At 52.8% G+C, this 24,852-nt stretch overlaps 1 protein-coding gene across 1 annotated transcript in view; it reads left to right on the plus strand.

Annotated features, from left to right (window-relative positions):
• Positions 1 to 24,852, plus strand: part of RIN3 (Ras and Rab interactor 3) — a 123,266-nt gene that overhangs the window by 48,215 nt on the left and 50,199 nt on the right. Inside the window, exon 3 of the mRNA XM_044774237.2 lies at positions 1,782 to 1,899. Within this exon, the coding sequence (XP_044630172.2) occupies positions 1,782 to 1,899 (118 nt within the window). The remainder of the gene's footprint in view (positions 1 to 1,781; positions 1,900 to 24,852) is intronic.

Genomic DNA, 24,852 nt, shown 5'->3' on the forward strand with positions numbered 1-24,852 from the left:
TAATTGCGTGCTCAGGATCAGGGTCTAGAGTTGAGGGGCCTGAGCTCAAATCCCAGCTCCAGCACTTACCAGGCTCGTGGTCCTGGGCATTACTTGCCTCTCTGCCTCAGTTTCCTCATCTATGAAATGGGGATAATTATAGCACCCCCCCCCCATCACCTTAATAACAGAATTAAGTAAGATCACGGGATCTCATGAACCCGGGTGAAGGCTTGGGTGGACTAGGGAGGCAATATGGTTAGCTGCTACTGATCAATAATAACGATGTCATTATAGTGTTATATTAACAATGATGATATTAGCCATTCTAACAGCATAGCAATATGGTGATAATAATAGTAATCAATAACAATGGCAGAGAATTTGGAGCATCACCAAAGGGGAGGGAGGGCAGTGTGCCTGGGTGGGCAAAGGGACAATGCCATCTTTTTGCTCCTCCAGAGCCTCATGCTTGGGGCCACATCCTTGGGATGTCCCAGAGGCCCTGGTCCCCAGCCTTCCCTCAGCATCTTGGTCTGGACTCCTGGTCATTCAAACTCCAGCCTGGGTGCTTGGGGCCTGAGTGGGAGAGGCCTAGACCCCGGGGCGGAGATGAGGGGGAGAGGGTTGGGGGGGGACACCGCGGCCAAGTCCTCTTTCAGGAAAGGAAGGCGTGTCCTTCCCCGGCTGAGGGACACCCTTCCTCCTCCCCCAGGGGAAGCTGTGCCCCAGGAGGCTGGGAGATTCCAGAAGGGTCTGTCATCACCTGGAAGGAGGGATGAACTGGGGTGGGGCCAGCAGAGACTAAAAAGGACAGTTTGAAAACAAAGTTTGTGGGAGGAAGCAGGGCCCCCCTCCCCATGATGGCGGTGGGAGGGCACTGCCCCTGGGGCGCTGTGGGGTGCGACCGGTGCAGAACTTTGCAGGCACAGTCCCTCGTGCTGAGCGGAACCACGGCCCAGAGCAGAAGTAGAGGGGACGTGCCTGTGGACATGCAGCTCTGCTTTAGACTTTGGGTCATGCTTGGTTACTGGAACGCAGATACACCCTCGGGCCCAGAGGCATGGTTGCTCAGACTCGAATAAATCCACACGAGGAGAAAGGACGCGACGTGCCTCACCGGGCGGGACTTGTGGTACAGGGAGGGTTTCTTCATCAACAAAGCTCGCGTCATCGGGTTGTCGAGAGGATGGAGCAAGTGCAATATATATGCAAAGTATTCGTAACATTTCCCGTCACAGAGAAAGCTCTGTATTGTTATTAGCTGTTTTTATTTCCATGGGAAAAAAAAGTGTGAATTGACTAATGTCTGTGATTGTTTCCAGCAGCCTCCCCCAGAGCGTGCGTGCCGGGCTGTGAGTTGAAATTCAGCCTCACTCCTGTACATTAGAGTTTGTCTAAGTTTGGACCCTGGACCACCACCTGTATCAGAATCAGCCGATTCTGGACACTCTCCCCCACACACCGGACCAGCATCTTGGGAGGGGGGACACAGGAATCTCCATGTTAAATATTCTCTGCCAAACTCCGTGTCTGTAGCACAGAATTCTTTCATAAACATTGATTTAATTGACCCCCGTCAATGAGCAAGTGAGAAATTGAGGCTCAAGGAGTCAGAGGACATGGGCCAGGTGACACATGGCTCTTGGGGCAGAACCCCCAGTTCTCCTGAGAGATGCTTCACTGCCCCCTACCTGCCTCCTTGTTTCTGGAACATTCCAGATGACTTCCATCTCACTGTTGTCCTTCTAACCTCCACCCAAATCTTTGATTCACGGACTCCCCCGCTTCTTCCATTGCAGACGTTCCTGGTCCGCCGGGACAGCAGCTCGAAGCAGCTGGTGCTCTGTGTCCACTTCCCTTCCCCGAACGAGAGCTCATCCGAGGTACTCGAATACACCATTAAAGAAGAAAAATCGAGTAAGTACCCGTCTTCCTGTGCTGGCCTCTGACCACACAGCAGTAGCAGATGCTACACCCTGTAACCACAGATGCGCCTCTCGGGCTGGAGGGGTTTAAATTTAGAAGAAGGGGGAAAGCTCTCAGTCTGCTGAAGTCGTTTGGTCAGGCTTGTTTTAAACTCAGTTTATCACTCAAAGGCCATGTGAGTTTCCGCTCGCCCATGTCGTGGCTTCTTGGCTCTGCTTGCTTGTGGCCGCTGCGAAGTTTCCCCTTGTTAGCGCAGGCTGGAGAAAGGGAAGAAACGGAGAGGAACTGTCTGGGCCCCTGGGTCCTAGCGACAGCTCAGCACACGCTCAAACCATGATCTTGGACAAGTCGCTTAACCTCTTTGAGCCCCAGTTTTCTCATCTGTTAAATGGACATAATAGTCACTTCCTGCCTGTATCACAGAGCCTTTGTGAGGCTTAAATGGCCACACCCTTTGAAAGACAAAAGTTCTGTGTGTGCACAGGGCTGCCAGGAGCAGGCTTGGGCCTCAGTGGAAACATGTTTTGGGGCCCTGGGTCTAGGGTGGGTTTGTACTGATATGCACTGAAAGGGTTTGGGCTCCCCCCTCCTCTCATGGACCATGCCAGGTATTAAGATCCAAGAAGCTTGTTAGGAGCATCTGTAAGACTATTCCAAGTATTGGCTTAGGTCCTCGTATAAATCAATCCAGAGGAGCAAACTTTCTACTCTTGGTTAGCAGCAGAGTGACAACAGTTAAAGAAGGTAGGGGGCCGGCCCCATGGCCGAGTGGTTAAGTTTGCATGCTCCGCTTCGGCGGCCTGGGGTTCACTGGTTCAGATCCTGGGCGTGGACCTAGCACTGCTCATCAAGCCATGCTGTGGCAGCGTCCCACATAGAAGAACTAACAACTAGCATATACAACTAAGTACTGGGGCTTTGGGGAGGAAAAAAAAAAGGAAGATAAAATATTTATTAAGTATTTTATAAATATATAATATAGTTATATTTATATAATTATATCTTTGCATAATTAAATATTATATAAATATAATAAATATTCTTAAAATATTTGTTAAATATTTTGGAGTGCCTGCTTCTCAAGAGACACTTGTGCCCGACACTGGGAAGACGCAAAGATGAATAAGACAGCATCCTGGCATCAGGGGTCTCCCAGTCTAGTTGGAGGATGGGGGACATGGTGGATGGGAGAGGCACAGCCATCACCAGTTGCTGTGCAGTGTGACAGGTGTGACTGCAAAGGGACCCCTGGCCCAGGGGCACAGAGGATGCAGACCATGGTGGGAAGGATTCGGGAGGGTGCAAAGAGGAGGGAACACAGGCTGGGTCCCAAAGGGCGAGTGTATTAGTTCAATTAAAGGCTCATGTTCTATCTCTAGAGGGGCACACGAAAGTGAAAGCAGAGGCAGGTTCCTGTTCTTGCGTAGGGGAGCCTTTCCAGGGACCCAGACTCAGGAAGAATAGGAAAAACACAATCCCCTCGGTCGCGTCTTCAACAGGTAGTTCCTGAGTGTCTGCTCTGCGTCAGGCTCTGTGCTGTGTTGGAGACACAGCAGGGAAGCAGTTGCAGTCCCTGTCTCTCTTGCTTGCGTCGGGTGAAGGGAGGAGACAGTAAGCGAGTGACCACCACAACGGGACGGTCAGATGGAGTCAGGCTGTAGAGGACAAGTGAGCGGGAAGATCACTCAGCTGCTGCAAACGCTAATGCCTTAAACCCAGAAGAGGCTAGTTCCCCGCTCGCATTCAGGATTCACGGTCAGTGGGGGAGGCTCATTCAGGGACCTGCCCTGACGGAGGCCTTGCCACCTTGTGTTCGCAGCCTCCAGCTCCCTACCGTTGACATTGTGCCAATAGGCTGGAAGAGGAAAGAGCTTGGAGCAGGCTTGGGGGCGGGTCTTACCAGCAAGGCCTGGAAGGGGGTGTGTCACGCATGTTCACATTCCATTGGCTAGACCTCGGTCACGTGACCAAACCTAACTGCAAGGGAGCCTGGGAAATGTGGTCCAGACCTGTGTCCAGGAAGAAGCAGAGGGCCTGGATATGGGTGAACTGCTAGGAGTCTGCTCACTGGGTAAGGTGAATGGCGTGTGTGGGATTGTGAATTTATATAGCAAGCCTTCATGAGCCCTTTCCTGCAGCGTCTTCAGGGAGGAAAGTATCGGCATCTCAAAGAGGATGGGGAGTGCTGTAGTTTCCCCAGACCAAATATATGGCGCCTCTGATGACTGCAGAAGGGGTGAAGTTGTCTCGGGGGCGGGGGCTGCACAGACCCTGGGTGCACTTACAGCCTCGTGGGAGAGATGGCCGTAAGCCTGCCTGCTTATGGACTTAACGGGGCTTGTGTCCTCCTAATTCTTCTTGGGGGAACCAGGCTTTCCGGGACTTGGCTGCCCAGATGCTGGTTACCTGCGATCCTTTAGAAACCCAGGAGCCAGCCATGCTCTTGGATCTCAACACCAACATCGGGAAGGTAGCTGAAGTGGGGAGTAGTGCTGTGCTGAGCACGTGACACGTCAGTCTGTGTTCCAGAAGCCCAAGGAGGGAGCGTGGTTCAAGGGCAGGCTCAGTGGGAAAGCTTCTTGGAGGAAAAGGGACTCAGGCTGGGCCTACAGAATGTCGGGAAGTTCTGCTTTTCTCCTCTGCCCCTTTGCTTCTGTCCCCTCCCTCCTGCCCCAGTCTCCAGGGTGATCACTTCTACATCTTTCCAACCAACCAGTTACACCCCCCTGCCCCACCCTGGCCTTTAGGAGCTTGGTCAGAAAGCATGCTCAGGGCCTACCCCATGGAACCAGGACTTCATGTCTGGCTGTATATCTCATTCCTGAGTAGGATCCCAAGTGACAAAGCAGGGCACTTGGGGATGAAGGCAGCTTACTTCCCCGGTTTCATGTCTTCCTCCCAGAGTCTTATTTTCCTTTTGTTTTTTTTTTCGTGAGGAAGATTGGCCCTGAGCTAACATCTGCTGCCAATCCTCCCCTTTTTGCTTGAGGAAGATTGTCCCCGAGCCAACATTCCACCGATCTTCCTCTATTTTGTATGTGGGACACCTCCATAGCATGGCTTGACAAGTAGTGTGTAGGTCTATGTCCAGGATCCAAACCTGGGAACCCTGGGCTGCCAAAGCCGAGCGTGTGAACCCAACAAGTATGCCACTAGGCCAGCCCCTCATTTTCCATTTTTAAGCCTTTAAAAATTCACTGCTTTAGCTTTGCTGAAAAGACCTTCAAAACTCAAAGAGGAACATAACTCTTTAATCATGATTCGTTTCATTCACTATAACTACACAGATGTCGTCTATACATTTGTGTGTGTTTTATTTTGCTCTTTCTTTATATTGTTGCACGGTTCCCCAGACCTCAGCCCCCTGAGTTCTGCTCCCAGGACGATCCCAGACAACATCAAGAAGGGACCCGGTGGTGTGTTTCTTTGCCTCCTTGACTCACTGCTCCTCCCTCTCTGCCCTGTCTTCCTGTTCGGTACCTTCCTCCCTAGCATAGCGATCGAGCACAGACTGTGGAAGCCACGCAGCCTCTGTCGGGATCCCAGCTCTGCCTTTTACCACCTGTGTGACCTTGGCACCTTACTTAACCTCTCTAGGCCTCTATATGGGGATGATAACAGTGCTTTCCTCATAGGGTTCTGGAAGGAGTCAGTGTGTCTGAAGTGCTCAGGCCAGTGCCCGGAGCACAACAGACCATTAGAATAATGTTGTTGTTATTATTATTATTAATCCTCCTGTGGGTTCAAGCCAGAAGGAGGAGTCGAGTAGTCTACACATATTGTTCCAAGGCTCTGGGTGAATCCCAGAGGGGCACATGTGGGCCTGCCTCTTAGTCCCTCCTGGGAGGAGGGAGCCACCAATCCCCTGAGTCCTTCTGTGGCCGTGGTGGCCGCAGGGGTGGGCAGCCTGAGGAGGAAGTGGGCAAGGGAAAGGCCCAGGGCCTGGAACCGGGGCCTTTTGTTGGGGTTCCCCACTCAGAGCTGAGGCAAAGGAAGGAGACGAGGGGATCCCCCCGAAAGTGGGTGGTCAACCTCGTCTGTGGCTCCGCTCGTTTGCTTTGAATGAAGAAGAGTGCCCTGGACCACCTCTGTGCTTCTGGGCACCTGCCTTGTCCTCTAGTTCTTTGTCAGGAGTTTCTTTGCAAAACCCTAAACCGGTCAGCTCAGGCTGGTTACGCTGCGGCAACAAACAGCCCTAAGGGCAGAGGCTTGTGCACCGAGTGTGCTCACACTGTCACGTGAGTGACCGCTCCCTGCTCCGCGTCAGCTGAGGCTCTTTACAGAAACAGCACTCTGCGGTCCAGGCTGAAAGAGCAGCCGCCTGGGGGCGGATGGAAAGAGAGAGACGGCGGAATTCCAGGATGGCTCTGAAAAGTTCTGCTCGGAGGCCGCAGGTGTCCCTTCCCCTCACTTCTCATTGGCCAAAACAGGTTGGATGCAGGCAAGACACCAGTGGGATGGGAAGTGTCATCCTCGTGCCGGCATGTGACCGGCAGGGATGGGGAGCGACTATTTTGAAGAAGCATGACAACCTGCCTCATCCGCCGTCCTCCTCTGAGCTGCACTGAGGTGACCAGCAGGCCTCGTGGTGTCTGGGTCACCACTTAGCCTCATCCCGGTCCATCGGAGGCCAGATGGGTGAGGGTGGGGGCAGAGAACCAGCAGAAGAGACATTGGGGCAGGGACTTCAGGGACCAGGGAGCAGGACACAGGATGGAGAGAGGCTGGGCCAGCTTCCGGCAGCAGCCCTGCCCCTTTATGGCTGAAATTAACCACCTGGCTGGGGGACGTTAGCTCCTTTTTCATTATTCTGCACTCTTGAAGACGGTGACAGTGACACATTCATGTGATGGCATATTTTTGCTGGCTGCTAAAAAAAAGAAAACCAGTGGGCCCTGCCTCTGGAAGAGGAACTATGAGACAGTGGCGGGTGATGTGGTCTGGCCCCTGCAGGAAGTGACTGCCCAGCACTCGGTCCGAACCACTTGCCCTGTGTTCCTAGGGCAGCCCCACGTCCCTCCCTGCCTGTTCCCTATGCCCGGGCTGAGCCGGCCTGCCCAGCTCAGTCGAGTTTCTTCCTGCCCTGAGCAGGTGCCCCACTCTCAGGCCCCTGGTCCTCGGCCCGGTGGCTGCAGCTGGTAGATGCCCTTGGGAACATATCCGCCTCAGAGGCAAATGCGGTGAATGGCCGTGCTGATTGGCACGGATGGTTCTCACCACTGGGCTCAGGGACCTGAAACCAAGGAGGGGAGATGCTAAAGTGAGTCCTCCAGGGCAGCAGAGATCTGTACGTCTGGAGGTCGGAGTGTTACCCAGAATACCCTTGGGCTCCACACCGGAGATTTGCATTATCGCGTTCTTGGGTTTGAGCTTTCCGCCAACTGATCCGTTATCGTAGAATGAGATTTAACCTGTGTTTGAAGCAAAATGTGCTAAGTCCATTAAAGATAGGAATGATTATTATTAAAGTCGGGGTTGGCGTGGAGGCCAGCTCTTGCTCTCGTATCAGGGAGGCCGCATCGAAGAGTGGGGAGTCCTGCACTCTTGTCTGTGGAAACGTCTTCTGAGACCATGAGCTTTGGAAAGCCTGGCAGTTCTAGGTTTTTATTCTGTCCCTGTCACCTTCTGACCTCGGACAAGTCACTTCACGTCTCTGTGCTTCAGTTTCCTCCACTGCAGAATGCCGAGCTCTGCAGCACAGCCGTTGGAGGGTCGATGCGTGGACGCGGGCAGCACCGACCTCGGACGGTGCGCCTGGCGCCTGGGGAGCGTTCAGCAGCATCCTGACTGTGACGTTGCGCTTTACAATGAGAAATGTGTGTTTGGTCTTTGTTCCCATTCCTGGCACAGAGCTCCCAAAACGCATGGAGTTTCTGAAGTGATAAGAGCCACAAAGGTGTCTTGATATTCACAACCAGTCCCTTTCAACCACATGTGAGGTTATGTTAATGAGGTGACGTAAGGAAAGCAGCTAGGATAGGAGCTGGTTGCCAGGGGAACCAACGTGTGATTGGAGGGTTGGAACTTTTAGTCCCGCCCCCTAACCTCAGAGGAGGGGAGAGGGGCTGGGGGTTGAATCAACCACCAATGGCCAATGATCTGATCCATCACACCTATATGATGACGCCTCCATAAAAACCCAAAAGGATGGTGTTTGAGAGCTTGCTGGTTGGTGAGCATGTGGAGGTTGGGTAGAGAGGAGTGCTCAGAGAGAGTGAAAGCTCCGTGTCCCTTCCCACATCCTTGCCCTGTACATCTCTTCCATCTGGCTGTTCCTGAGTTGTATCCTTTTATAATAAACCCATAACCTAGTAGGTAGAATGTCTCTCTGAGTTCTGTCAGCCGCTCTCACAAATTAATGAAACCCAAGGAGGGGGTCGTTGGAACCTCTGATCTATAGCCGGTTGGTCAGAAGCACAGGTCACAACCTGGACTTGCAGTTGGCATCTGAAGTGGGGGCCGTGTGTGTGGGGGCCAGGCTTGTGGGGCTGAGCGTTAACTGGTGGGATCTGAGGCCATCTCCAGGTAGACAGTCTCAGAACTGAATTGAACTGTAGGACATTCTGCTGGGGTGGGGGAATCGCTTGGTGATGTGGGAAACAACACACGCTGGCACTGATGTCGGAATGGGAGTGAGTCTCTGACGTCACAGTGTAGTCTCCCCGATGAAATGGAGACGTTTGTGGGGAACCGCTCTCACCTCGCCCTCGTGCAGAAGCCCTCAGTCACACTGGCACTTGTAACTGGCTGTGTGGATGGAGTAACGCGCAGCTCACACCTCAAAACCTTCATTTCCTGGGCGCCCTGCTCCCGGAGAATCCTCTAAGAAGCTGATTCATTCTCCTTGTCTCACGGGGGTTATTACCCAGGGAGGTTTGGCTAAAAACGAACCACAGTTTGGCGCTTTCTGGTATCAGCAATTCCCTTTTTGGCCTCCAAACTTGGGGTTGACCCAGGAAAAAAATAGATCATCGGAAAATTTAACTCCAAGAACTTTATTGTAAAACTTTGGTGAGTTTCTTGCTGTTGTTTCTAATAGATTTTGAATCGTAGTGGCGCATATGATTTATAGCCTTCCTTTTCTCACTTGAGCATTTTACTATGGCTTTCTCTGTGTTGTCAGACATTTCAAAGGCTTTACATACTACTGACCATGTGCTGAATGGAAGGAAGACACTTAGGATGGACTCCGTAAGACGTGACCCCTGACGTTGGATCAGTGGGGAGAGAGAGAACTCACACTTAACCAAAAATACAAGCCAGACTGTCATAAGTGCTAGAATGTAGATGTGGACTTTGGGAACATCAAAATTGGCTGCTTTTGACTGATGGAGATGAACCCAGGCCTCCTTGGGCCTTGGAGGATGGAAAGCAATTGTGAGGAGGAGAAATAGGGACAAGGTGCGTTTAGCTGAGACCACAGCCTGCGTCAGGCTCAGAGATGGGGAATAGAATCAGGAAAGGGTGGGCCGTGTTGGGGGTGAGGTGACGGGGAGTAGAATCAAAGATGAGGCTGGGAAGGTGGGATTCAGCCAGGCCACCATCGGCCTTGACAACCACCCCCAAGGGGTCAGGGGTTTAGTTTGTGGCATCGTGGGAAGGTGTGAAAAGATTATGAGCAGGAAGTGGCCAGATGAGATTGGTTCTTTAGCAGAGAGCTTGGCTGTGTGGGTGACGGACGGGACAGCCGACTGTGCCAGGGGCAGGATGGAGGAAGGGGAGGGAGGGGTTGAGAAACCTGCCAAAGGGGAGGGGCTTGATGACTGCCTGGGAACTGGGACTGGGGAGCCAGGAGGCCAAGAAAGGCGTCGGGGGGGGGGGGGAAATGGGGGGCCTGGAGCAGCGTTGCCCCTGGGAGGGGGAGCCGTTTCCATGGGTGAGGCCCTGTGAGAAGGCAGAGAAGCAACACCAGCTCCCTGAAACGTGAACACAAAGACTGCCGGGAGTTTGTTTTACCCTGAGGAAATGGGATACAGGAGGGGTTTGGACAAAGATGGGAGAAAGATCCAGAATACAGGGCCTCGGAGGCAAGAGAAGGGGAGGAAATGGGTTTGTGGGCTGGGGGGTGTCATGCCAGCACCTGAGTGGGTGGCCTCAGGCTGTGTGTACAGTGACCACCACCTTCATGGGCTTTGCAGCTTCAGGAAATATGTCTAAGGGAAAACAGTCCAACTCAGCTGCTTCAGAGAGCTGGTGGCCTCACGCAGCCTCTCCTTTTCTGGAGGTGACTACAGAGGGGTCAGGGGTCGGGTCCGGGCCCCAGTACCTCCTGCGCTTCCTGTCACAGGAGAGCACTGGGTGTGGATTATCTTTGCTAAGCTTTTGCATGTGGGGCTCCCACCTTCCTTCCAGCTGTTTCTCCTCCCTCTGCCACCCTCCAGGAAATCCTGCTTTCTGGAAATTCTCTATCCAATAAACAGATTTATACTAACATGTGAAAGACTAACACCACTGTAAAGTAGTGCTCCCAACCATGAGGGTGTGCTTCTCAGTAGGAATAAAAGTTATTGTACTGATATTACGATGGTGGAATGTCAGGCATCGGCCAGCAAGGAGCGGGAGTTATTTTTCCAGGCTGTCCCGAAATAGCAGGGGAGGGGGCACCTGTTATGTATAAGGCTCGTCCTGACTGACAGCATGCCCACCGCCCACCCAGGACCTCTGGCTACTTAGGTGGATGGTGAAGTTTCACAGTGCGTCTCTTGCCTGTTCTTCCTTTTCGGGGCCATTTCCCCTGGTTATTGCAGGGTGGAGGCCCCCAGGAAGAGCAGTGATCCTGCACCCCCATCTGGAGCCCACCCGCTTCCTTTGTCTCCTCCTCCACACTCTCGGTGCTCATCCTACCTCTGCGCCTGTGCCCGTGCCCCCACCCCCTCGGCCCGTCCGGTCTCTTCAGTCTTCGTTGTCTGTCTCTTATTTGCACATCGTCTTTCTCCCTCTGGCTGGAAGCTCCTGAGGGTGGAGTTTGTGTCTCATGCAGCACCTGTGGTCCCCGTGGCCCAGCAGAGGGCAGGCCGTGTGGCAGGGGTTCACGAACACCCGGCCACTGGTCGGCTGAGTAATAACACCTCGCGCTTGAGAAAGAGGTGGCTGGTCTGGAAGGACGAGAGGGTGGAACCCAGTGGACCCCAATCCGAGTCCCACCCCTGTGCCTTCATCAGCGGCAAGATCTTGGTGATGATGCTCGATCCTCCGCCTCACCGAGCCTCGGTTCTCTCCCCTGTGAAATGCACTCGTGGTCACAGTGATGACTCCTGGAACGACAGACAGTAGGTACTCGTAAGGTTGAGTGCCTCTCCCCGTCCCTCACCGCCCCTCTTCATCCTGGCGTGGATCTTAGGGTTAGAAAACCCAGATTTGTGGGGCCGGCCCCGTGGCCGAGTGGTTAAGTTCTCGCACTCCGCTTCGGTGGCCCAGGATTTCACCAGTTCAGATCTGGGTGCGGACATGGCACCGCTCATCAGGCCATGCTGAGGCAGCGTCCCACATAGCACAACTAGAAGGACCCACAACTAAAAATCACAACTATGTACCTGGGGGCTTTGGGGAGAAAAGGAAAAATAAAATCTTTAAAGAAAAAGAAAAGAAAAAAAGAAAACCTGGATTTGCATTCGATTCTCCTGCTTAACCATCCCTGTCGACTGAAGCAAGTTGTTTGCTCCCGGGCCTCACTTTCATGAGCCACGAATGGGGTTCACGATGCCTCCAAGGAAGCTGTTATGAGGAACAGAAAAGACAACATCTGTGAACATCCCTAAAACCCGGCAGAGATTGTGAGAGCGGTGCGGCATGCATGCGTGCACTCATTCTTCACGCGTGCGTGCATCCATGCATCTGTGTGGCCAGCATCTGTTGAGGCTCACGGTAAGACCACGTCCTGCTCTTCAAAGGGTCGCTCGGGTATCTGCGTGGATTGGTCAGGAGTGGAGGAAACAGGCCAGGTGTTGTGGTTCTCTTGGCCTCCCTGGCGGAGCCTCGGAACTCTGGGAGGACAACCCCACCTTCAGGACTTCTAAGGAGGTGTTCCCAGGGGGCTCAGCTTTGGGGGGTTTTTCCCAAAGGGGAAAGGCGATTGTTACCTCTGATCGCCTCCGAGATTCGCTTGGCTCTGGGCCTTCCCGGGTGGCTTCACCACTAGGAAGTGTGAGCAGCATTAGGGCCAGTGTGAGCTTCTGCAGAACTGTGGGTGGGTGTCAGTGAATTGGGTTCTAAGCTGGCTCTCCCAGTAACTTGCTGTGTGGCCTTAAGCAAGTCACTCAATGTCTCTGGGCCTCCTGGGAGAAGGGACCCCTAACCCCACCTGGCAAGAGATGGATACAAAATGCCTTGGAAGGGTAAAGCCCCACACAGACAGCACGTGCTCTTCCTCATTTGCCTCTCCCCGGATGCACCAAGCACCGGAATTATAAAGCCTCACCCTAGCCAGCGAAGGTCCTTGTTGCTCGGTGTCCAGGCAGCAGAGCTGGCCTCTCGGGAAGCCACATTATTATGCCTGTCCCACCAACTTCTCCTTTCTGCTCAAACTGTTTAAAGAAGCAGTCAGAGATGAGACCTTCTGGAAAGTTCCATAAATATGGAGCTGGCGTCTTCCGTAGCTCTTTGTGTCCGTCTCCCCTTATCTGTCGAGAATCAATAAATAGTTTACACTGCTTTTATCGGCAGTCCAGATCCTGGTACATTTTTCTTTTGTGCTTATTGTTGTCATGACCTTGGTTTTTACATTGGAAATTTCTAGGGAACTTGCGCCAGCGGAACTTCCCCCGCTGGGATGTTGTTTAATGTAGTCATTGTTCCCAGTCCAAGGCTGCCCTGGGAGTCCCCAGGTGAGACCCAGTTCCCCAGTAACCAGGCCTTACTCATGAAATCTCACATGGCCTTCAGCCCCCAGTTATTAGGGACTCGCTGTGTGCCAGGCGCTGGACCAGACTCGTAAGGTACCAGACGCTGGACCAGACTGGCCGTGTACCAGGCACTGGGTGGGCTTTCATAGAAGTCGTTCCTCTTGTCTTCACCACAGCCCTAGGAAGCAGGTGCCGGGACCCCCATTTTGCAGCTGAGGAAATTGTGCCCAAGGATGGAACTAGAATTGACCCCGGGCTGTCGACTCCACATTCGAAGTGCCTTCAGCTGGGCCCGGTTTCTCCTGGTGTTGTCTCCCGTGGTCCTCATGCATGTGGCTCTCCAAGTCAGGGGAGGTGGAGGGCGCAAGAAAGGGAGGTGGGGCAGACAGTCATCGAGGATAGGTAAGAACTCTGGAATGACCTTCAGAGTCTTTTTGTTCATTGCAAAGAACCAGAGCTGGACAGAAAGGGAGCAGACGGGGACCAGACGGCTCCAGCCAGGACAGCCATGGTGAGGAGGAGCCCCTCGGGTCGGTGAGGTCGCCTGAGTTCCAGACCTCTTAATGGTCCTGCCTCTTAACGACCATCAGAAAGTGGGTGTGTCTCTGAGCCGCAGTTTTGGTAGCGTGCTGGAGCCGGGTCCTTCCAGTTCGTGCACATTAATTGTGCACCTCTCTTCCCAGCTCTGCACTTGAAATCAGCGTGGCGGGAGTATTCTCATTATGGAAATGGGCAAATGTAAAATCTGGGCTTTCTTCCCTGGAGAGCTGGTTGTTCACCATTTACCAGCAGGCCGCTGCTCGGTTTCCTCATCGGTGAAGTAGGATGGTAACTCCCCCCGTGGCACCGCTGGGGGTGAGCACTTTGCAAACTAAAGCATGGTGTGTGTGTGTGTGTGTGTGTGTGTGTAGATATGATGTGTGTGTTTTATGTGTAATTTGTTACAAGTCTTACGGGAAACACTGTATCTTTTTTTAAGGTGGTATATTTCAGAAACGAGAAAGAAATTGGACTCAGGTTGTGGTACGACAGGTGCAGCATAGACCTCCAGAGAAATCAGATGGATCATATGAGACCGATGATGGGGTAACAGTTGAGACCGTGAGCTTCTTCCTAGCGGAAGCCCAAGAGGCCCCTTCTTACTGGCTTCAGGCTCCCGAGGACCGGAGCCTCGTAGGCTTTGGGTTCCGGGGACGCTGGTGGAGGACTGGTGGCGGGGGTCTCGGCACATGGAGACCGTGCGTTGGGTTTGTGTTGGTTCTGCTGTCTCTCCCGGGCTCCCTCAGAACTCCGTTTCCAGCACAGTCTCAGGACTCCAGGTGGGTCCCCAGAATGTGGATCAGGGGTCGGGACACGAAGCTCCCTCTGTGCAGCTCAACCTAGAATGTTCTCCATGTGTTTCTTCCTCTACTGAGTTATGACACGGAATGTTTACCAGGAGCTTCCCGGGTGCCCCGGCCTTTGCTGGGAACGTGAGAGACCAGGAAGTAGGCTACCAACGGCAGCCATGTGTCGAGCACTTTCTATGAGTTAACTCCTTTACTCTGCATGTCAGTCCTGGGGTGAGCAGCGTGGTGTGGCAGAGTAAAGATGGCTGTCCTTTCTCCGACACTCTTCCCATCATAGGTGCTGGGGTGGTGGCTGTGGCCCCTCCCCTTGAACCGGGGCTGGCCGGGCACAGCTTTCACTGTTGAATAGGGCAGAAGTGATACTATGCCTGTTGCACTTATGGCTTTTAAGAGAACTGGCAGCTTCTGCCTGGACTCTGGGAGCCCTGAGCTGCCGTGGAAGAAGTCCAAGGAGGCTGAGACCACCATGCTGGAGAGAGCCCCTGAGAGGCTCAGAGATTGTATGGAGAGAGAGAGAGGCCTGGGGGGGCCCAGTTGAGTCCAGTCTTCCAGCCCCTCCTGCCAAGGGTGGGGGCACGAGTGAAGGCTTCTGCACCCTCTGGACCAGACCAGTGCCCAGTGCCCCGAGGAGCAGGAGAATCACCCCCTGCACCCTGCCCGGATTCCCGACCCACGAGATGGTGAGCTGCAGTAGGATGGTTGTTTTAAGCCACAAAATTTTGCAAGTAGTTTGTTACACAGCAGTTGATATCCAGAACAGGTAGGATCCCCCTTTTCCAGATGAGGAAACTGAGGCACAGAGAGGCTAAGTGGCTTGCTCAAGGTCACATGTTAGGAAGCGGTGGGGCCAGGATTTAAACGCAGGCAGCCTGACTCCCCAGCACGTGCTCTTCACACTGCACTGTCTGCTCCAGAGTTGGGCACACGGTTCTGCTCTCAAGGAGACGTCTGTCCACTTTGGGTGCAAGAGTCACGCACACGACATAATTAGAGAATTAAATGAGACATTCACGTGTTCATTTCCTCAATTTAAGGGCACTGGGCCCCAGGATACAGAGAAGATAACATTAAGAAGGTGTTAGGATTTTACTGCCCTCAGAGGAAGGACCCCCAACGCTGGAGGGTGAGCGAGACCCCAGGGGTCGCCTGTGGGAGTGAGGACATGTGAGCTGTGTCTTGAAGGATGAATGGCAATGTTGTATTTGGACAAGGGAGGAAGAGCACATGGGCCAGCAGGCCAGCGCACGCCAGGGCACAGAGCAGCAGGATGACCGGGTGTGTCCAGGGGAAGTTCAGCAGGCTGGAGTACAGGGTGTGTGGAAGTGGGGGACAGGCCGAGAAGGGCACCCTTGGCCGGGCCGATCACAGAGCCATGTGCACCCAGGCGTTGAAACTCAGCCTGCGTCTAAAAGGCCGTGGGGAAGAACCCAGCAGAAGAGCATTCAGGATGGGGGGCATGCTCCATGTGCTTTATACATGGAAGCCCCTCACTGCTGGGGGCAGCGTGGAGGCGGGGGTGCAGGGGAGACCCCTAAGGATGAGGACCAGAGGGAGCTTGGCAGCGGTGCAGGGGCAGCAGGGTGGGCTGGACCCGGCAGTTACAGCAGGCGTGGGGAGGAGGGGACAGGCTCAGAGACATTTAGGAGGACCGAGCACTGGTTGGCAGAAATGACTGAGGAGGGAAGAGGAGCCACTGGTGCCTTGGAGGCACCTGGTGTGGGGGACCTGTGACAGCACCACCCCAGGTCCAGGACAGCAAGGGAGATGAGGAGCCACTGTGCCTCGGACAAAATGGAATAAACGCCCAGGTGCAGGTCTCAGGAGGCAGGGCAGAGCCTGAGGGAGACGGGAGAGGCCCCTAGGGGTGAGATGCTAACCCTGCAGCATCCCTCAGTGGTGGTCACATCCTTTGGGGTCAAGAGACCCATTTTCACCTCCATTCTTACTGGGCTGTAAAATTGCCAGCTGGTAGCTCAAGGGGACTTTGAATTTGATGACGTGCCCAAGAAACCTAAGACTGAATCTAACTGCCTGAACACTTCCAGCCCCAATCCTAGTAGGTCATAGAAACGTCCCTATGTCAACAGAGACGCTTCTCTTTGCAGCAACAGCAGGGTCCCCTTTCCTGACCAGGGGCTTTTATGGTGATTCAGGAGAGCACCCGGCCCACAGGAGAGCCTGTGGGGGGATGGGAGGAGGATGTAGAGAACACCACTTTCTCCCACTCCTGCATTCAGAGCCAGTGAGGAAGGAAATAAAGGGTCAGAACATCAGCTTTCCTACTGATGGGCTCATTAGAGGGTGCAACTGACCTATAGCCACAATCGAGTGCCCTATCCACCCCCCCCACATTGAATTTGGTCCCCAGAATTGCAGGCCTCCCCCCCCCGTGCAAGGGCCGAGGCTGCTCCAGGACGCTCACACCAGGGCTGGTGGGGAGACAGCTGCGTCCTGAGTCCAGCTGGCGGGGATTTACGAGCAGGTGTTTCAGAAGCATCTTGAAGCAAGTGAGACATCAGTTGCCCTGAGACTGGTTCCTTGTTGTTGATGCCGCTACCCGGTTCGTGGCCCTTAGGGTCTCCGCCCTGCTGGCGAAGAGGATGGAAGTGTGATGCCTGTGAGGCTGAGGCTGCGCCTTTAGAGTCCTCATGGGCCCTCCTGCCTTCCATTCAGTCCCACGCCAAGCACTGGCGGTGGCCACCTGCTGTGCGCCAGGCTGCACGCTAGGTGCTGGCATGCACCGCGCTCCTGGGCTCCTGCCAGTTGTCCCAGGAGTGCAGACTGGCGCTCCCTCTGAAGCAGGATTTCCAAAACTCGCCACTCTTGACATTTGAAGCCGGATCACTCTCTGCTGTGGGGCATCCTGTGCACTGTGGGATGTTTAGCAGCATCCCTGGCCTCTGCCCACTAGATGCCAGTAGCACACCCCCTCCCTGGGTTTGACAGCCTCGCATGTGTGCGCACACTGCCAAATGAGCCCTGGGGGAGGATTTACCCCTGGTGGAGAACCCCGCTTGGGGCGCTGCCATCCGAGGCGCAGCCAGGAGCCACCCGTGACTGGAGAACACATGAGAGGTGGTGAGTGTGAATTGCGATGCGCTGTGAGTGTAAAATGCACGCAAGATTTTGAACACTTATTATGAAAAAAAGAACATAAAATGTCTCGTTAGTAATTTTTCATATTTATGGTTTGTTGAAATGATAATATTTTGTATATATTGGGTTAAATAGAAAATATTAAGATTAACTTGACCTGTTTCTGTTGACTATTTCTAATATGACTATGAGAAAATCTAATGTTGCGCATGTGGCTTGCGTTCTGTTCTCCTGGACAGCCTGGCATGCCGGGCCAGAGCACAGACAGCAGAGTCAGCCTCCCTTAAGGTCACGTCCTGGCGTCACTTCCTAGCTCTGTGACCTTTGGTAAGCCACTTAACCTCTCTGGCTCTCACAGCTTTCGTAAGTGGCAATCACTTTCTTCTAGACCTCAGAGAAAAGTTCCCAAACTCTAGGGTGGGGTTGACTTTGTAAGATCTGAGGCCGAAGCTGGGTTCCTTCCTAGTGTGTCCCTCTGTGGCACTCGGCGCTGTGCTGCCAGCAGGGTGTGCCCTGGCTCCCTCCTTGTCTTCCTTCTGCTCCCCAAAAGAGCCAAGTGCTTCTTCATGATGGTACAGTCGAAGATGCCCCCTCACCGCTGCAGAGTGAGCAGGAGTGGGCAGGTTGCTGTCCGGACTCGCAGCTCATTTCCTGGGGTAATTCAGTCCCCCGATGGCCCCCGCTCAGCCGTCCCCCACACCCTCCCCATTCCCTCTCCCCGAACACCTCCCGGTCTGCTTGCCCCGTATTTAGTCTTCCCTGACACTTGGCAGTTTGCACGTCTGTCTAATGTCTCCCCTTCTGTTTTGGCATCTGAATCTATAAATAGTTCCCAGGCAAAGTGCCGTCTGCATCATGACAGTTCATTCCGAATTCCTTTTCCCAGACTTCAGTCCTCATCTACACACTTGCTAAATATGGAAGAGCACCATCCAAGAAAAGGAGTCTTTATTACAGCTGGAACAGAGCGGTGGCAGTTGCCACAGATGTGACCGCCAACACTGGGCTCAGAAACAAAGCTTTCAGCAACTCCAACCCCGTTAGTGTGATGTGATCCTGGCCAGGTCCTGGCTCTGGGACGATCCAGAGAAGGAGGCGCGGCTCCTGCCCTCCGGGAGCTTCATTCTGGCCCCGTCAGGCCTGTGAACAGGTCGTGCGGTGGTGCAGCATGCTCTGAGGGGAGTGGGAGCCCAGTGCCGGCCATAGTTCTGCCCCAGAAGCCTGCACCGAGGTAACGTGGGGCCTGCCCAGTGACAGGGGAGGGGATGCGTGGCTCATGGGATGGCGTCTGCTGGCTGACAAGCGAGGCAGGGACATACTGAGTGCATCCAGTATGATGCACTGGGCAGCCCTCCCTCCACCTCACGCCACCTCTCCTGAACAAGGTACCTGACGCACCAGGTGCCCAGGCTGGTGGCCCTTGTACCACTTACTAGCCTCTCTGAGCCTGTTACCTTGCCTGTAAACTGAGGGTAATGGAATTGTCAAAAGTTTAGAAATGGAGGCTGGCACACAGGAGGCACTTAATAAATGGTGGTTGATATTATTATTGCTATCGCTATTATTATTATTAATAATAAATTATTATAATATAATTATAATATAATAATAATATTATTAATAATAAAATAATAAAAACCTTGAAAACAAGAACCCTCCATTATTAATCAGGAGGCTCAGAGTCCATGCTGGGAAGTTGGAAGAAGAACTTCCAAGTTGGGGGCAGAACAGCGGCAGGCAGCATCAGAATCTAGGTTCCAGAGAGCACCAGAATCAAACTCAGAAAGCACCCGGACGAATCCTGTCTCGCAGGACGATGGTGCACCTTCTCCTGACGTCAGTTTCCCCGTCTGTGCAATGGAGGGTGCTGGACCAGAGCTGTCTCTAAGGGCTCTTCCATTCTGGCTTTCAGTGGTTCTGCATTCATTGGGAGGGACATTGGGGCGTGGTTGGGTCTCGAGTGTGAGCAAACTTGGGGTGTGGTATGGAACTCAGTAAAAAGACATTGCTGTACCTTTTTCATCCTGCAATTCTTAAGATGAAATCCAGAGGAGATTGCTCCTTATGCCAACCACAACCAGCAAAGATGACCATAACTCACACCCAGAGCTGCCATGGACAGTAGCACCCCTTGTGCACTGCCCAAAAGTGCCTCATAGGTGAGTTGAGTGGGAAATGAAATCCAGCTGATGTTCTGCTTGTCAAGCTGTGCAGTTTAGTGCAGGGCTGCAGCCACCCCGGAGGAGGAGGCACCTCACTGCTCCCTCGCCAGACCCCGTAACAGGGCATTGGGAGCCTTGGAAGTGGCCCCCTGCTTGGATCCCTGACCATGGCTACCAGCTCCTCCCCTGTTCCTGTCCCGTCGGCCTCCAGCCAGAGGTGCACTGGGCAAAGGCTTGCTGTGCCCTGACTCTGCAGCCTGTGCCGCCCTGGGGTCCCCTGAGTGGTAGAGAAGACTGGGGGCTATGGGAGGATCCCCTCACACTGAGAAGCTTCGGGGCTGGAGGGGGCACAGAAAGAAGCTTGGCCAGGCTGGTAAGTAGACAGTGAGGGGCTCCAGGGCCAGCCAGTGAACCAGAGCCCAGGTGCCCACCCTGGACCAGCAGTAACAGCCAAGGAGGGAGAAAGGGACTATCTCCAGCACGTTTTCAAATGCGCATCCTCTCCCGGGTCCCTGAGCCCAGCTCGCCTCCTCGGCCTCCCCCCAGAGCTTCCCGATCTCTGCTGTCTTTGGTGGAGGGCCTGCTACTCCTCGCTCTCTGTGGGGTACCCCTCCAGCCTCTGCACAATGAGCCAGAGGGCCGGGAGGGCCTCGGTTACTCTCGTCCTCACTCAGCAGTTAGAGAAAGCCAGTCTCAGACAGGCGCAGGCTTTGGTCTCAGCGCCTGCGGTGGGTGTAACCAGGAGCCCGCGCCTTGTCAGTCCTGTCGAAGTTTGGGCTTTGCCTGGAGCAGGAACAAGAGTTTGCCCCACTCCAGGCTCCGATCCTTGTATGGCTGGGCAGCCGGTCTGCTTAAGAACACAGGAGACCTGCTGCCCAGCGTGGGATCGTTTGTTCTTCTCACTTCTCCTGGCAGCGTCTGCCTCCTGCTGGAACCCGCCATTCCGGAAGCCCCAGTGGAGCAGAGCCCTTCCCTCAGGGAGAGGCCGGAGCTGGGCCTGGAACCACGGGTGCCCCAGGCTCCAGAGAACACTTCCACCGCTGGCAACCGGGGAAGTCATTTTCATCTGTTTCAGAAAATTGAGCCCTTTGATGCTGGTGGCAAACAGGCCTTTCTCCTCTGTGATGTTGCTGGGCGGCAGTGGGTCCCGCCAGCAAAGGCAACTGTGATCTTCCAGGTGGGGCAGGAGGGGCACACAGGTGAGTGAGCCTGCGCCCCACCCCCGCCCACACCCCGTCGGGCCTGCAGGCGACCCTTCCTCCTGCTCCCCAGCTCTGGACCACTCCCCAGCCTCTTGTCACGTCATGGGCTTTTTATCCTCCAGGGCTGCGCTCCTGGCCTTTCCTGTCAGAGACCCAGCTTGGTGATGTGTGCCCCTTTTAGGAAGGGGCGTCAGAATCCATTAGCATCAGATCTTCCAGCCCATTCTGGGTGACAGGTTTCGGGGAAGGTCGGCTCAGCCGTGTCACATAAGGCTTTGCAGCAGGGCCACTTCTTGGGTCCGCCCAAAGTCCCCCCAGCCAGGTGTGATGGCCTTTCCTCTCCAAGGGTGAGCCCTCTGAGAGGTCCCTGACTCCGCCTCTCCAGGCATCATCCTTCCTGTGTCTCTCGGGGGACATTTTCCTCCTGGCGCAGTTCTCTTCCATCCAGTGCTCATTCCAGAAACGCATATGTTCAGGCCTTCTACATGCAAAGATTCTTCTTAGATAAAACCAACGAACGCCTCTCCTACCCTCACCCAACCAAATTTTCAGCCATCAAAAGAGAAAGAACCGGGAGCCTGAATCTCTAGCCCTCGGACAGGAGCTCCAGACAGGTCCTGTGGCCAGACCATCAGCAAATACCCCGTCACCCTTCTAACTGCAGGGCTTCCTCTCAATTTCTGTATCTGTTTCCCCTTTATTTCTGCAGACCATGAGCACAGTAAATATTTGCTGAGGAATGAGCACATAATGAAAATGTCCTGGCTGGAAAGTCAGTCTGACCCAGCCTTTCAAACAAGGATGGTGACTTGAAGTTCGTTGAACAACAACTCCCGTTGTCAACTGAAACGTGTTTAAACAGCCACGCCTTGGGTCGGCAAGGCTGTCTGCCAGTGGGAAAGATGGGGTTTGCTTTTCTCGAGGAAGCACACCTTTCACGGTCTTCATAACCCTTGGCAAGGTGCGTCCTCATTCCGCGTTTTCATGCGATGGTCTCTTCCTGCTTGAAGCCCAGGGTCAGGCTGAGTAAATGATGCTCCTCCATCATTTGTTAGCAAAGGTAAGTCGGACCCCAATGGAGGCATGTGTCAATAGCTGTTCTCTACCGAGAGTGAACATGATCTGGAACAGACTCTCATTTGTCAAGTTCACTCAACTCAGTCGCTGGAATTTGTGGTGATTAAAACCGGGCGTGTCTGAAGTTTACCTTCGCACCGTCTGTGAAGAAAGTGTCCACTAAGGGAATTAATGGTGTCAGTAAGATGGCAGAGGTGCTTTGGCCTAGAATACAATGATAACTGGTTAAAGTCCCCTGAGTCAGTTATTGTGACCATAGATTCTACCAAACACAGTAAGAGTGGACTGTTCATTAAATCTAGTTGGAAATACCCCTCCTGAATCGTTTCTATAACAACAGTTGAGTGCTTACTTTTTGCAGGCAAACTTGGACAGCATTCAATTTTTTGTTCTTAAAATAAATGGTTGAAAGTCCCTGTAAAGAAGATGAGAAGATAAATTACAGATTGGGAGAAAATATTTGCAAACAACATATCTGGCAAAGGTCTTGTATCCAGAATAAGAACTGTCAAAACTCAACATTAAAGCTAAGTAACCTAATTAAAAATGGGCAAAGGATCTGAATAAACATTTTCCCAAAGAATATACACAAATGGCGATAAGCACATGAGAAGATGCTCAACAACACTAATCGTTAGGGAAATGCAAATGAAAACCACAGTGAGAGACCACCACCTACGAGGACGGCTGTGATCAAAAGGATAATAACAAGTGTTGACAAGAACGTGGAGAAATTGGAAACCTCATACACTGCTGGTGGGAATGTAAAATGGAGCAGCCACTTTGAAAATCAGTTTGGCAGTTTCTTAAACACTTACAGTTACCATATGACCCAGCAATTCCACTTACAGGTATATACTCGAGAGAAGTGAAAACATATGTGCACACAAAAGCTTGTACACAGATGCTCATAAGTATTATTCATAGTAGCCAAAAAGTGGAAACAACCCAAATATCCATCAACTGATGAGTGGATAGACAAAATGTGGTATATCCATGCAATGGAATACTATTCAGTCATGAAAAGGAATGAAGTCCTGGCACATTCTACAACATGGATGAACACTGAAAACATTATGCTAAGGGAAAGAAGCCAGACGCAGAGGACCACATTTTAGGATTCCATTTATATGAAACATCCAGAATAGATAACCATAGGGACAGAAAGTAGATTCATGGTTGCCAGAAGCTAGGAGGAGGGAAGAATGGAAAATGGCTGCTTGTGGGTCCAGGACTTCTTTTGGGGATGATGAAAATGTTCTAAAATTGATTGTGGCGATGGCTGCAGAGTGCTGTGAATACACTAAAACCATTGAATTGTACACTTTAAATTGATGAATTGTATAGTGTGTGAATGACATCTTAATAAAGTAATTTTTTAAAAAACCCTCAACAGTAAAAAAAAATCCACGTAGAAAATGGGCAAAAGACATGAATAGATATTTTCACCAAAGAGGATATACGGATGGCAACTAACCACGTGAATGGATATTCGACATCCTTACAGAATACAAATTAGACAAATGCAAATTAAAACCACGATGAGCCATCATCCTCTACCTATTGGAATGGCTAAAATGAAAAATGGTGACAAGGCCAAACTAGTGAGGATGGGGAGAAACTGGGTCACTCTCCATTGCTGGTGGGAGTGTAGCACGGTACGGCCACTCAGGAGAGTAATTTGGCAGTTCCTTCGAAAACTAATGCTGGACTTACCATAGAACCCAGCCATTGCACTCTTGGGCGTATATCCGAGAAAAAGGAAAACATATTTCATGCAGAAACTTGTGCACAAATGGTCACAGCAGCTTTGTGTGTAATAGTGAAAAACCGGGAACCCCCCAGATGTCCTGAGTGCGTGAATGGCCGAGCAAACTGTGGAACATCCCGACCACAGGATACCACTCAGCACGAGGAAGGAGCAGGCTATGGATTCATGCAACACCTTGGATGGCCCTCGAGGAAATTATACTGCGTGAAAAAAAGCCCGTATCGAAGGATACATACTGCGCAATTCATATATGGCGTTCGTGAAATAACTTAATCACAGATGGAAACAGAGTGGTGGTTCCTGGGGTTGGGGGCGGGGGAGGGATGCTGTGGCTATAAACGGGAGTGCGGGCGAGCCTTGTGATGGTCCAGCGAAATGTCCCCATTGCACAGAACTGTTCAAACACACACACACACAAGTGTGTATAAAACCTGCGAAGTCTGAATGAGCCCTGGGTTCTTCCAAGGTCCGCTTCCCAGTTTTGATATCGTCCTCCCGTTAGGCATGGTGATATTGCCACTAGGGGGAGCTGGGTGAAGGGTTCACAGGACATTCTGTCGTCTCTTCAACTTCCTGTGAATCTGTAAGGATTTCAAAATAAAATGTGTCCTACATATATAGTTAAGTGAATATTTGAGTGCCAGCGGTGTGCTAAGCACCCTACCTGGTGCTGGGGGTCCCGTGCGGAACAGCAGACACACAGGCCCTGCCCTCGGCAGTTCATTTGTATTACTGAGTGATCAAACGGAATGCCTTTTAAAAATTCTTCCCCTAGCTTTCAGTTCTGCATGGGTATTTCATTTTGACGTTGAAATTGTAAATGCTAGAGGAGGCTGGGCCGGCGTGTGTGGCCCTGGCGTCTCTCTCCTGTCCTGACTCGGCCTTGATGGTGAGTCGTAAGGTGAAAGGTTTCCTTTCCTCTAAGCAGAGGCAGAGGCCAATTGTTGTCACTGGTCGTCATCTGGGGACACGCCAGGTGCGGCTGGCTGGTGCCCGTTCTCTCCCTTCACCCCGGAAAGAGAAACGGTTTACACAGGGTCGGGCGTGTTCCCACCAAGGCTTTTGCTGAAGGAACCTGGAAGCTGTGCACAGCGGGCGCGGCTGCTGGAGCTGTTCACAGGTGGCTGGCTGACGGGGCTCTTCATGGGGAGGAGCCGGCTGGCCAGGCGCCCTGCCTCGGGCTGCTGCCAAGGGCAGAGTGGGTACCGGGCATTCCCGAGCCTCTTTCTGAAGCTGGCTCGGCAGAGTAAAGGGCAGCGTGGTCCCCTCAGCAGTGGGTGGCTTGGGGGGCTCGTCAGCTGTGCCCGGTAGGGCTGTAATCGGATTCTAAAGCAGCACGAGCTGGAACTGGAAACCAATTGGCTTTAGAGAAAAATTTGTAGAGAAATTTAGAAAATTAGAGAAAAATGTAGAGAATCTGTATAGTTTCTCTGCTTATGGAAGTCC

Source organism: Equus asinus, chromosome 7, assembly GCF_041296235.1.
Source record: "Equus asinus isolate D_3611 breed Donkey chromosome 7, EquAss-T2T_v2, whole genome shotgun sequence".
Classification (NCBI taxonomy): Eukaryota; Metazoa; Chordata; class Mammalia; order Perissodactyla; family Equidae; genus Equus; species Equus asinus.